A 14,896-nucleotide genomic window follows, 5' to 3' on the forward strand; every position below is an offset into this window, starting at 1 on the left:
GGATCCACCCAGCTCATCCTGATGCTGTCATTCAGCATCTCCTCCCCCCGCTAATGCATAACGCTGCTGGTGGTGGATGTGCTGCACACCGCCTTCTTCCACCCAGCGACGAGCCAGCAGCAGCGCCTTGAACCAGAAAGAACTTGTGTACGCTTCTAAAGCAGTCAAAATGACCCGCGGCGTGATGGGGGTGCTGCCCCGCTATCGTTAGCTTGCTCAAGGCGGACCCATTCCCTCCATTCCTTCTTCCACTCAAGGCGGCAGCGCGCTGCAGGCTGCCCCGACAGAGGGAGGCGTCGCTGGGCTTGACTTGGCTAGGCTAACCGTGGAGCTAACTTTAGCTAGCTGTTAGCGATAACGGGTTCGTAGCAACGAGACTTGAGTTAACATCTCCTCGGGCGGTAGTTTTATGCGAGCGGCCGACACCGCAGTTGTTAGCGACGGTGGTCGGCTTTGGATGTACACTGTCTCCCGAAGAGGAAAAAAAGCAGAATTAAGTTTGTATTTTAAACCCGATTGTTCTTATTATTATTTTTAGCATTAATAATAAGACGAGAGAAGACAAATAGAACATCTCCTGGAGACCACCTTGTCCGAGAAGCAGGGCCACAAGTGGCGGGCTGGAGCTCGGCTAGCACGGGGGACAACTTGACAGCGAGGCCCCGGTTGAAGCTACTCTTCCCCTCCCCCTTCCTCCGCCACCACCTCCTCCTCCCCGGCCCGGTCCACTACTCCCAGTCCTGCACGACCTGCAAGACCACCCCGCACCCCTCCTCCGCCTTCTCCTCGCCCGCCCGTCCGAGATCCACAGAATCGGCCGGGGGAGAAAGCTGAAAAACCGCCGGGCAAGGCGAGTGTTTTTCTGGATCCAAAGCGGGACTGCCCAAAAAAAGGCAAGACGGGAGGATGACTCTGGAGTCCATGATGGCTTGCTGCCTGAGCGAGGAGGCGAAGGAGTCGAAGCGGATCAATGCCGAAATTGACAAACAACTTCGCCGAGACAAGAGAGATTCCAGGAGGGAGCTGAAATTACTTCTCCTCGGTATGTGCCTCTGCTAATCCAGTCATACTTTTTAAAATCCTTATGGCGTTATCCTTATTATTCTTCCTCCATGGAGCTCCTTGGGGCCTTCTTACCCAGTGCTAGCAAACATGCTAGCTTGGTGATCCCGGACTTATTATTGCACATTTTCCCTGAATGTCATATTGGAAGTTAGATTTTGGGCGGAGAAAGACAAGAACGTGTGTGTTGTGTACAATAAGGGGTGCTATCATGTTACATGAGTGCATGTTTTGCAGTCACCAACAGGCCAGCACATGCTAGGTGATATTATAGACTAGCAACACTGCAGCTAACCACTGTGCTTTGTTCCCAGAAAGGTGGAATAAAAAACCTCCAACCATGCTTGTGCACGGTTTTGCATGCAGAAAATTCCTCTTGAATTGCCAAAGTCCTCCTTTCAGAGGACAAGGGTATATACCAAAGGGATTTGTGCCCCCTCCCTCTTGCATCTATCAGAGTAGGTTAGCTATTTATATAGCTGGTGTGTGGGCAGGTGGGAGCTGCTGTTGCATTGATTCTTAAGCGCTGCCCATCTAAAATATTCCTCCATCCCTGTACCTGCCATTTAAAACCGACAGTCCTTCGTTAACTGTTGTCAGGGATATACTGCTGAATTCTTTAAATGGTGACGAGTCATAATGTCTGCGAAAGCAGAAGCAATGCAGTATGTTTCTATGACAGGAGGGTTCTGCTGTTTGCAAGGTTCAAGTCCTCTATATGACAGGAGCACGCTGTTGTTTTGATGGACCAAGTGCAAATAATGCTTGCGATAGAACCTACATGCAAAAACACTGGTCAAAGATCCTCTATATGACAGGGCGCACTGCTGTTTTTATGGACCTACTGCAAAAAAGCGAGTCAAAGATCCTCTCTATCACCAGAGCACCGAGTGCAAATAATGCTCATTAAAGATCCTACATGTGAAAACATTAGTCAAAGATCCTCTATGTATTGGTACTTTGTTGTTTTTAAGGGCGCAAGTCAGATTCTCAATGTGACTATAGTGCTTTGCTGTTTTTAGGACCTCCTGCAAAAAACTGTGAGCCAAAGATCCTCTATACGGCATGCACACTAGTGCACATAATGCTCGTAAAAGATTCTACATGCAAAAGCATTCGACAAAGATCCTCTATATATGACAGAGGTACTCAGCTGTTTTTAAGGACTTAATAAAAGATCTTGTAAATGGCAGGAGCGCTCTGCTGATTTGAAAGACCTGCTGCAAAAGAAAAGTAAATCAAGGATCTTCAATGACTGGAAAGTTCTGCTGTTTTTAGGGGCCTGGTGTAAATAATGCTCGTAAAAGAGCTCACATGCCAAAACACTCATCAAAGATCCTCTGTATGACAGGAGTACTCTGGTGTTTTTAAGAACCTACTGGTCGACGGGCCGCCAGTCTGATGTAGTAGGTGGTTACACTTCCAGCATTAACAGTATCTTTTGTTTGACATCCCTCCTGATTACCTTCAATTAAGAGGAAGCAGACATTTTCTTGTACTAGTTAAGAGGAAAGTGATCTGTAGGTGTCCCTGAGCCGCACAGGTTCAAGTCGTCAGCGGACAGCCTGGATAAGGACATGCAAATCAGGATTAGCCCAGCTCCTAATGGGCTTGGTTAAACACAACCACTGCTCAGACGTTGAGATGTCACTGACTCCTATTATCCGCTGGCATTAGCCCCCACCTCCCTTCCGCCCACCCACACACGCACACACCTCACTGGAATCAACGTGCTCCCCTCCACCATGTTCCAATTGGTGTCTCTTATAGGCTGTCACCTTTAGAATGTAATGGAACCCTATAGGATCTCATTGAAATATTATAGTAAATTTCAGGGTCAAATTGAAGATATTAAACTCTGTAAACAACTTTTTAATGACAGTTTCAAAGATTTCTCTGCATGTGCCTTTCACACAGAAGTACAAAATTGGCGGGACTGTATGCGCTTTCACACAGCAACACAGTTGGTGTCAACTTGTCGGATGGCGACAATTGTTGCCAACACAACAGGGTCTGAGCTGTGTGTGTCTGGTGCGGCTGTAATACTGCCAGTGAAGGTGGAAAATAGCCAGATCGACTTCCTACCCTAAATGACACAACACATTTATTCACCAGTGCTTTTTACACAGAAACAGAATATCTCCACAACTGTGTGACACCCATAATCACAGCATTGATTATGTTTGATGATGATGTCAGATGTTGGTGCAGTTTACACAGAAGATTGACAAAGGAAAAAGGGTACACCTTATGTCCAATACCAGTCACAAGTTTGGACACACTGACTCATGCTGTTGGATGTCCACATTTTTGTACCTCACTTTTAAACATTCTGAAATGTCTCACAAGTGTAAAAATAAGTTCAGCACCAGTGTAAAAACAACCAAATGTAAATGGCGATGATATGTAAGGAGGTAATGTAAGCCCGGGTAAAATCATCAAAGCTTAGCCACTTTTTCTTCTTTTTTTTCCACAAAAACCAGTCTTGCCAGGGCTGCAGCCGTGCCCACAATCTGGCTGCCTGTCACCATATCAGGTCATACAGGCAGCTTCCTGCTCGCACACACCAGTGCTTTGTGCCTGTACTTGGTCAAAACAAAGTCGAGCCTTCGCTTGGGATGCTCTGGCTAAAGCAACTGCTGAAAGGAGAGGGACGGACACTGAGCTCCAAGGGTCAGATTTTGAGAGTTTCTGCTCAACTTCCAGTTGACTGACACAACAAGGAGGGTCTGATCAGTAAGACATCCATCCCTCGGATGATGATGTAGCTTACGGTTTGTCCGACCCGGGCTGTCTTGTTAAGTCATCCTTTAGAGGGAAAGGGGAGACAGGAGGGAGGGGATCAGGGCTTAGGCTCTAGATGTTTAGTGCTGACCTTCCTTCTCCTGCCAAGCCATCTTTTTCTTGATCATATATGGCAATAAGGATCTTGGAGCTCTGCTCCTCACTGCTGTGTGTGTATGAATGTGTGTGTTTCCTAGCTGGTAAGGTGTAATTCTATACTATACAGCATTATAGCAAAAAAAAATGTCAGTGTCCCAAAAACTGCTGTAAGAATATTAAATATACATGTTTCCCCTTTAAATGTGTTAAATGCAAACCCAACGGTGACAAGTGAATTTTCATGAGGTAGGAGTCCTTTAGAAATTGAATGCTTTTGTAGCTATGGCATGGAAAACCTGTTTACGACCTTATGAAATTAAGATGATTAAAGCCTTTTAGACACCCCAAAACACCCCCATAGTCACCTTTACACTCATATTACTCAATATAGTCGATATAATCTGAGAAATGCACTATTTAAGATGTAAGACAATAAAACTTGTGGTTGTGTGTTAAAGTAAATGTGTTCTAGTAGGGGAGAAGAATGGGTAAGTGCACAGGAAGTGACATTGGTGGTTCAGACTGTTGTGGGTTATGGCCTTTACAGTCATCCCTTGTTTGTCGCAGTTAAACTGATAAGTGGAATGGAATGTTTCTGTAATTATGCCACATAGGAAAACTAGCCCCCTAGACATGAAATAACACATTATTATTGTTCCTGTTGTGAGATACAGGTATTTAAAAAAAGTCTTATATTGGCTTCTTAATGGCTTATATTTGTGTTTTAGTTTGAGCTGACACAAATGCATTGGCTGTTTGTGATCGCTGTAAGGCGGTGTGGACTTCTTGGCAGCAACTGCAGAACAATACGTGCTTTCACTTAGTCAACCAAAAGCTCCAACTACCAGTCCCTACATTGGTTGCCAGTCGTTTTTGGAAAAAGAAGTCACCAACAGGGTTTGGAATGTCGCCAGATTTAGTGAGAAAATGACCAAGTTGGCAACACTGGGCTGCTCATGAGATGGGAAGCAGGGGGACGCTTTTCACAGATGGAGATTACATGAAAGAGTCATTCATAAAAAATAGCAGCATCTATTCTTCCAATTAAAAAAAAAAGAGAGGAAGAAATGATTGAGAAATGAGAAGTATTTCTGCAAGACAGTCAAGGACAGTAGCAATCAAGTGGTCATTGACAGGCATAAAATACTTCTCAACGTCAGCTGTTGTGCTACTGCTAGGATATGAGCTACCTGTTGGTGACATCTTGAATCACTGTCTTAAAGCTGGACACACCGTCTCTATGCTGAACAACTTAGACACAAACCTCGGGTTTTGAAGACAAACCCTGAATATTAAAATAAGAGAGCAAGATTGTAGAGTGACACTTTAAAAAAAAGTAAGTTAGCATGTTCCCCTTGAATGTGATAGCACTTGTAGATCACCCGTGGGGCAAAAACCACAGAGATAGAAAGACGTAGAAAGCTCACACCCGGACACAACACACAGAGCGCGGTGTCGACGGCGCACAGTGCTTCAGTCCACACTGCGCCATCTTGTGTAGCACAACTTGGCAGCTCAGCGTGCGCAGTATATAGGCATATATAGGTAGTTTAAAGTTTTTAAAATTGAAATGTGAGCTGATCACACACGCTGGCACAGATGAGCGTGACCTGTGACAAGCTGTCGTCAAATGAATAATTTTTTCATTCCCACTATAATATTGAACTAAGTGAAAGTCAAAACAAGACGGGTCGCATGCTTTTATCTTTATCTTCATAAATGATCACTGATTTGTGGTAGACTATGGCCTATTTTTAGTCAAAATATATTGAAAGACAAGCTATATGTAGTACTGTGGTCACTGAAAAGTGACTACTGAGCCAGCAGAGCCGAGCTGACCTGCCATGTCTGAGATTGAATGGTAAAAAGGTTGTCCTCTCATTCTGTGTGGAAGTGGTAAGTTTATGGCTTCTGTGTCCCTCTTCCTCTTGCATAAGTTTAGAAGTAAATTGGAGGAGTTAACTACTTTGCTATGCTACCTGATCCTATAGCTATGTAATGTAAACAAAGGATAATAGTGTAAAAGTGACTATTATTTGATGTCTACAGGGCTTTAATAATGTTAAAACCTGTATTTGGAAACCTGCTGTAACTACGAAAATATTCAATTCATAAATCCTACGTCGCTGGAATTCACTCATCGCAATCGGGCCTGGAACCAATTAACAGCGATAAATGAGGGACTGTGCATGCAAAAGCGTCATGGACAGTTATGCAGATGAGACCATGACATCCTCCCGGGACTTCCAATGCATTTGTCATGGTGGCTTCGCGGAGCGCGTGTTGAGGCGCACATAGCTCAGTGCATAGCGCACATAGCATTCCTGTCAGCAGCTCATCTAGGCAGACTCTTTAGGTGGCTTGTTTCCTGCAGAATAGGTTACGTTGGTTGCTTTGAAATTGTAAATAGAAACTAGAGGCAGCTTGACTTCAGGACTTGTTTTCGGTAGTCAGTAGCCGTTTTCTGGAAACCTTACATCTTGAGTCTAACTGTGACAGTTTTTCTCGTTTTCTGAACTATTTTTGGAACATTCTTTCGTTTCCTTGACTGGAAATGTTACCTGTTTACTTTTGGATGAACGCAGAGGGATTTGTTTTTGAGAATGACAGCCTTTGTTTGTCATGGATCACATGTGAGGGGCGTGGAAAAGTTGTCTTTGTGTGATGTTTAAGTTTGTTTAACATTAGCATTGTTTGCTGTGGACACTACCCTTTTCGCATTTTCCACTTCAATTGAAATAGCTGCAAATTGTAGCCATCTCGTTTGCAATTCACCGTCATCCAAAGGCAAGCCTGCTACACGAGTTAAGTCAGATGAACACACACACATTCATAAATGGGGTCACGTCTGGTTCTCTGGAGGTTCGGGGTGATTGAGGCTAGATGGCGACTGTCCCACATACCGTCTCTACGGCTGGGGGACGTAGCCTGCTTTCCTGCCCGCTGCCAGTTTCCTCCAGGCCCCCTCTGTGATGACAGGGTGGCGCATTCATGCCGGCTCACTCCCACCAGCTGCCACGCGTGTACAGTACAGTACATCACAGCCCACACTTACCCTCTCATCACTATTTTCCACTTTTGTCACTTGATCTTTTTTGTTACCACTTCCATTTTGGCGTGCTGGTGGACGCATGTTAGGATTGGGGGGCACGAGCTACGCTTGAAGCAAATGTGGACACGGTAAAATGTGGTGTAGCCGTCGTGCATATTAGGTTTTGCCCATGTGTGGGCATATCTTGTAGAATTTCCATGATGAGACTCCCCCAAAATAAAAGCACTGGCTTAAGTAGCATCGCTATCTAGTGTCTTGTCTGTTTTTAGTTCTTAGCAGCCAAGCAAGAGTTTTTTTGCAGACAGAAGTACTGTTGGACTATTCTTCATTGTTTATCAAGCCAGTGCTGTAAACTTGTTTTGCTCATTTCCTATCATCACTCAACCGCCCTAAGGTTACGGCGACAGGCCGACAAGTGGTGAAACAACGGGTATTGTTGAACCGATACAGTGGTCTCCATCCAATGATACTGTAACCCAAGTCACAAACGTCCACTGACATCAAAGTCTCCCTCTTGATTTGCGGCATTTCAAGGGGCATGCAAAACTGCATTTTGTTTAGCTTTATTATCCAAATTCCGGATAAAATAAGTTGGTGATTAAGTCCTGGTTGCATTTGGAGTGGCTCCTTCCATGCAAAACCTTTAAAAAAAAAAAAAAAAAGGCCATTATGTCATGTGCGCCATGGACCCCAATATGGACATGTAGCTATTGTTGCTGGTATTTTATGATGAATTGGAAAAAAAGTTTTTGATGTGTTGCCTTTGGCTGTATAGTCACTTTGATCATTGGTGTTTTTCATAACTGTAATGTTCAATAGCAAACTGGATGTGTAAATCCTAATATTATGACTTTATTCTAAGGATCGACTGATACATCGGCCCGATATTTGCGTTCTTTACTTGAATCGGAATTGGCTGATACGCGCGTGGGTCCGACAGGCATCTGTTGGGCACCTTAGTGTTGCCGGAGGACCCTGCAACACACGCAGTCGAAGTACCCCTCCCACACTGTAAGAGTGGTGAATCACAACAAGGGTACGTATTCAACTTTTAATTAGCCTCTAACAGTTAAACTTAGTTGAAATATTGCCACCTGCTTTGAAATAGGAAACATGAACGCCAAGTGCATGCAATATACGTGCTTGAAAATATAGTTTAGTTTGTGGGTGTGAAAACCAGGAATGCTGCTGAATGCTTCCTCTTTAAAAGTGCCTACCGTTGGAATTAGGGAGCTGTTGATGTAGTTGGAGGCTAATATGTACAGCTGTTACCAACACCGCTTTAATGTCAACGTTGGCAATTCAGTCCCATGGTGTTTGGAGGAGTTTCACTCAGCCAACTCTGGGCTGAGGTTAAATGTGTGTCGTATTATGTGTGTGCGCGCTCTCCGAGCATGCACGCACACGTGTCTGCTATCAGAGGTCTTTAGCGTGCACAACACGAACTTTATTGATGAGAGAAATCTTTTATATATCGTACTAAATTGTGTTAGTGTGATGTGTTTGTGTGTGTGTGGGTGGGGGGGGGGGGTCTCACTGCAGAGGAGCAGTCGTCACATCGATGCAAGATAAAACTTAAACTCCGGCAGTAATGTTTTGCACATGGTTGAATTCCTTTTAAAGTTGATAATGTCGTTTAAATGTGTGTTTAAGAAAGCTGAATCCTACTGTGTTCAGTATTTACATTTCAATAAATATTTGTTTAAACTTGAGACCCGTAATATTTGTTATCATTGTTATACTGTGTATATATATATATATATATATATGTAAATTGAGGGAGAAAAAGCAGCATCGGCCACAAATATCGGCCCAAGCAAAATCGGCCATCAGTGAAGGGTGATTTGAAAAAAATCTGCATCAGGCAAAAAAAACATATCAGTCGATCCTTACTTTATTCCCATAATATTTTAACTTGTATATATTTTTTAATATTTCAACGTAGTTACTAGGACTACATTGTTTTTTTTCCTCCTAATATTACGAGTTTATTCTTGTAATATTGCAACTTTTTTTCCTCTCAATATTTTGACATTATTTTTCCTCATAATATTACACCGTTATTCTCATAAAATTATTACCTTTTCTTGTTAGTTTTAGTCTTTATTCGTGTAAAATAACTTAAAATTCCCTTTTTAAAAAAACTTATTGAACCGAACCTTGAATTATCTATTGTTGCACCCCTAATTTTGATGCTTCACTGCTCTTCCAGTACATTTTTTTTTACATTTTGCCAGTTTCAAGAACATCTCCACACAAATATGGGTATTTAAAAAAACAACATATTTTTCCGATGCCTTTTGGCCTCTTGTCCACACATAGGTTTTGTTCATAAAACATCATCGATATAGAATCATTTCCAAAAACTATATTATATAAGGTTAAATATAAATAATATTTTTACGTGTCTTTTAATTAATATATGTAAGTAAAACGTGTATAATACATATGGCCATATACTGCCATTGATAGTAGTACTGTACATACTGTACTTTTGCTACTGATTGGCGGTCCTGTTAACAATTTGAGACCTGTTTTATATTAAACATTTAAATATTTGTGTTTCCAGGCTCCAGAAGGACCTTGTCATGTAAATAATAGTGCTCCCTTTGTAACCGTTTGCATTTAAATGGCCCCTGAGGTTCTTTAATTTGCATGCTTGTTATGTGCCAAGCACGCTATAGCGTGTATTTCCAGTTTGTTGTCTTGAGACACACACCAGCACACCCTGAGACACCAACATGGCAACACCTGGAAGCACGTGTTGGGAAGCTTGTCGTAATAAAGGCTGGTGCAGAGTGAGGGTGTGCATAGTGTGTTTGTCAATGGCCTTCAATGTACGTATTTGCAATAATTTATGTTTTGCACTGTTGGATCTTAAGGAGGTTCTAAATAGAGCTATAAGATGCAAAATTGAAGTAAGCTGTTCTTCAGTTGATCAAAAGTTTAACACTATTGCTAAAAAAACCCCTCCTATTACAGAGTGTGAATGTAAGATAGCGGGGATAGCATAGTTTAGCAGCGCATGCTAGTGCGGCTGTGTGTGCGCGACTGGACTGGATGATTGGCCCGATGAAATCATCCAGTTAGGTTAGCACTGCTACCTTGGAATAAGACTGGCTGACAAGGTTAGCGTCCTAATGCATTGCTAACTTCTTGGAGTGAGGTAATACAGGCTAGCAAGGTTAGCACTTCAATGTGTTGTCAACTTGATGTAAGGTAGCTCTTGCTGGCAAGGATAGCACTTCAACGCATTGCTAACCTGATGGGGCGAGGTACCACAGGCTGACAACATGTTGCTAACTTGATGGGGTGGCATCAGGCATCAGGCAACAGGCTGGCAAGGTTAGCGCTTTGACGTGTTGTCAACTTGACGGAGCGAGGTAATGCATGCTGGCAAGATTAGCACTTCAACGCGTTGCTAAATTGATTGCAACGTTAGTGCTTTTTGAGTCATTTACAATTATGTTGTGCATGTAACAGTATTATGTGTTATCATTTTTGAGAGCAAATCGCTGATGACATCATAGATGAGTAACTTAGCTGACTTCCAAGGATGCCATCGAGGACTTTTGTGCTAAAAATACATTAAGAACACAGTTGGATTTACACAATATGTTAACAACACGACACATGTCATATTGTGCAATAAATGTACGCAAACCGAGGCTAAATTTTCGCATATATTTTTTACTTTAACCAAAAACCACGCGAACCGGGGCATACACTAACCAAGGTTCCACTGTCTAAGCATAGCATCACCAAGGCTGGCAAGGGGATCCTCTATGCAAGCTGCCATGATATATACATTGTCTCTTAATGGACTCAATGAACTCGTTCCATTTTGAGCTTTATTTGTCATCGGGTGAGCCTGCACTGCATGTTTTTATGTGTGTGTACGTGTGGGCGGCGAGCCTACCTTGCATCATTCAAGCTCTGACTTGTTCTTAGCTAGAACAGGACTACATCATCAACTGTGTGCGTGAATGTGTGTGAGCGCTATTAAAAGGTGACCTCCTTTTTCTAGGTCATGCCAAAAGAGAATGGATAGGATTGTAAGAATATTCAAAATTCTTGACCGGGACAGAGAGCGATGAGAAGGGAGAGATGTACTTCCTTGTCAACCTTAAAGGGAGGGGGCGGTAAGGAGGCTGGTTGCGGTATCTCTGTCTGGTAAGGGCGTGTAAAAAGGGTTGCGGCCGGGGAGGAGACGGAAGACAGAGGCCCGCAGTGTGCCGGCTGATGAAAGAGGGACACGACAGTGTGGAGTGGATCTTGTGACGGGGTCACGAGAAATAAATCAGACTTTGAGCTGGTGAACGATCCTGAGCTGAAACAGCCAGCAATCATCCAAATATACTCGCCGTCACCTCTGGAGAGGCACATTTTTATTGGCCGTGACAACACAGCAAACGGATCAGAACCGGCTTGCTTTGCCGCTGTTATAAGTGCAAATTTGGGTTGCTTAGAAGAGGCACTTTTGCAGATGCACATGCAAGGGTGCCCAGCATGGACATGTCCTATACTTTAATTCTCAGTTTTTAATGTTTGGCACCATGGTTGCCTGCATAGATAAGTAGATGGTTAGATGGACCAACCCATCAGAAGTGGGGGCCTGCAAGCTAGCGTAAATAAAACAGCCACATTGCAATAGTGTGAATTGGAGAGCGACCTCACAAGGATTTCCAGGAACCTGATTCTACTGCTACATTGCTATAGCAACACAAAGAAGTTGAAATCATCTGATTGGACAAAAAAAAATCTAACATACGCATACTCTACTGGAAGCGCTGCAGCCAAGAACATGAAATGAAGATAACAGAGTGATGGGAGTCAATATCAGTTCATAGAACAAATACTACAATGTTATTTTCAAATGTAGGTCAGTGCTCAGGCCAGCGGAGAAGGCCTTGCTGGCCCTCACTGCACACCACAGATGTGCTACTTTTTTCCATTTTTGCTGTTATTTAATTTTAAGGTTTATTTATATTTTTTTTTGCAGTGACACATAGTAGCATAGTAGCCCAACTGTTTTGAGTTTTGTACAAGTTTTTCTTAATTCTGCTCTGCTTTGTTTACTGATATTGCAAAATGTTTGCAAAAATACACAGAATGTTTTTTCAGAGTATTGCGATGTTATGCCCATAATAATTATGCCATAATGTTAATAATTATTATGACTTTTTGTCTTTTTTTCTTTGTTTTTGTACAACAAAACATCAGCCACTTTGGACACCTGCCTAACTACTGTGTAGCTGTGTAGGTCTTAAACTGAATGTCCTGTAACAATCCACTAATACAGACTTTTAATGATTATCTTCAATTTTAAACCAAATGATACATCTTCCGGTAAAGTGCAGTTAGTGTGTGTGTGTGTGTGTGTGTGTGTGTGTGTGCAGTGCTTCTTAATAAAGAGACACTGCCACCGACTGGCCTGGCATGCCTGTTCCAGCCATTTCTAGTCGTGTTTGAATGGCTACACTACTTTGGCATCCCCAATTAAGGCATATTCTCCTCTTCTCTGCATTTTTGCAATCTGTGGTGTTACAACGCCTTGAACCGACCTCACACACCAGCTTCCCACCGCCCCCGCCCCATAACCCAAAAACCGCTTGTTCGTCTCCACGGCCGACCAAAAGATGAAGAGCACAGAGCAAGCCTGAGGGCCCCACGGTTCTATTTACTGTCTGCTACGAAAGAGAGGAGAGTGAAGGGGGAGGATGGGAGGGGATAAAAAAAACAACAGAAATGGAAGAAAAAAGAACAAGGGAGACGGTAAGAGGGGTTGTCATGGTGACAGAAATATGGCTGCTCTTCAAAAACCTTGAATGTAGGTGGTGCTGAGATGAGTGTGTGTGTGTTTTTACAGTTTGCAGATATTATGTATGTGCTTGATCCCTCTTCAATTTACTGAAATGCCGTCATGACCCGAGGATGGAGTCTGCAGCCATGCAGAGCACATTGTGTCAAATACAGGCAACAAAAACAAGCTAGTGGGTGTGTATGATATGTATTTGGCAAACATTTTATTTTTTTTTTACTCATTGCTGCTGTTTAAAATGATCTCTCCATGAAATCCTGCAATGAGCCTTCAGGCTCAACACGAGGAGCACTAAAAGGAAGTTTTCTTTTTCCTTTTCTTTTGTTTTGACAAAGACCCCCGCTGTCACCTTTTGTCGCAGGCAGCGTTGAAGGCAGAATGTAGGCCAGATTAATTATCTTCATTAAATTAGCACGTCCTCCTCCTCCTCCGCTGCCTTGGAACTCGTTTCCAGTGTGCTCACTTTTCAACCAGCAGGAAAATTCCTCAGAAAGCTAATATGTCAATTATGAGCACTTGGCAGTGGGAATTCATCATGGAAGGGAGTCAGCTGGTACAACAAAGCCATGTTTGGAGGATTTAGACCAGGGTTATTATACTATTCAGTTATTCAATTTCAAAAGTATCTATCCCTCCATACTGTACTATCTTAGCCATAAATTAAAACACATGCAAAATGCTTACACTGGTCAAAGTTCCTCTGTACCAGTGGTTCTCAACTGGTTTGGCTGTGGGACCCACCATCACCCTGAAATGACAAGCCGTGACCCACATTGCATACATTTTTCAACTCGGATATCTTTTATTTAATGAATGAGTGCACTGCCTTGGCCTCAACAAGTGACAGGACTGCCACACTGTAACAAATGTATAAAAAAGAAAAGATTTTTAAGACTGAGAATGGGTCTGCGAGCCACTTTGGGGCCGTGAGAATCACTACTCCATATTACAAGAGTGTTCTGCTGTGTTTAAGGCTCTACTGCAAAACAGCTTGTCAAAGATCCTCTGACAGGAGCGATGAGATCCTTTTAAGGACCTACAGCAAAAAAGTTTCTCTACTGCATGTGATTGGAGCGACCTAACATTGGTAAAAGATTCTTCATGTGAAAAAAGCACTATATTGTTTTAAGGACCTACTCCAAAGTGGCTTGAGCCACTATATGACAGGAACATTCTGCTGTTTTTAAGCTGGCCAAAGCTTCACAATATTTCCTGAGCAAACTGGTGTTTTTGAGGACAACAAAACAGTAGTCAAAGATCCTCTTTGTGGCTGGAGTGATCTGCTGTTTTTGAGGACCAACTGCAAAAACGCTTGTCAAAGAGTCACTATATGACAGGAGCGTTCTGCTGTTTTTGATGATCTGTTACAACAGAATTAGTCAGAGATCCGCTACATGCCATCTGCTCTTGAGTGCTGTTGAGTGTTTATCAATCAGTCAAACTTTACTTGTAGAGCACTTCTCATACATACAATGTAGCACACAATGCTTTATAACATGAGTCAAAGATCCTTACAGTGACTGGAGCTGTTCCTTTCAGGGTTGACTTCAAAAATACTACTTCTACTTCAAAGATGCACTCACTACAGGAGTGCAATTGTGACAGGAGCAATCTGCTGTTTTTGAGAACCTACAGCAAAAAGGCTAGTCAGAGATCCTCTGTGACAGCGGCGCTCTACTGTACTCTACTCTACTTACGGATCTACTATGAAAACACTAGTCAAAGATCCACTACCTGGAGATCTGCTGCTTTTTAGGGTCTACAGTACTTCAACAAATCTAGTCAAACATCCACTCTATGTAATGAGCAGTCTGCTGTTTTTGAGCAAATACAGCGAAAAGGCTAGTAAGAGATCCTCAATGTGACAGGAGCCCTTTAACATTGGAAGGATCTACTGTAAAAACGCTTGTCAAAGAGCTGCTTATGTCAGGAGCAACTAACTGTTTTTGCAGTCAAAGAGCCTCTGTCTGCTGTTTTTGAGGACCTGTGACAAAAATGCTACCCAAAGACCCTCTGTGACTGGAGCGCTATACCATTTTAAGGATGGACTGTAAAAACGCAAGTCAAAAATTCACTAT

The 14,896-nt window shown here is 42.8% G+C and overlaps 1 protein-coding gene across 2 annotated transcripts in view; it reads left to right on the forward strand.

Annotated features, from left to right (window-relative positions):
- The first annotated feature begins 62 nt into the window (after window positions 1–62).
- Window positions 63–14,896, forward strand: part of LOC131140094 (guanine nucleotide-binding protein G(q) subunit alpha) — a 32,606-nt gene continuing 17,772 nt past the window's right edge. Inside the window, exon 1 of one of the 2 annotated variants that reach the window (XM_058090209.2) lies at window positions 63–1,042. In XM_058090209.2, coding sequence (XP_057946192.1) covers window positions 907–1,042 — 136 coding nt within the window. In that variant the 5' untranslated portion in view covers window positions 63–906. The remainder of the gene's footprint in view (window positions 1,043–14,896) is intronic. The other variant, XM_058090208.2, reaches the window with a different exon arrangement.

This window comes from Doryrhamphus excisus, linkage group LG14 (assembly GCF_037039965.1).
Source record: "Doryrhamphus excisus strain RoL-2023G ecotype Guam linkage group LG14, RoL_Dexc_Guam_v1.1, whole genome shotgun sequence".
NCBI lineage: Eukaryota > Metazoa > Chordata > Actinopteri > Syngnathiformes > Syngnathidae > Doryrhamphus > Doryrhamphus excisus.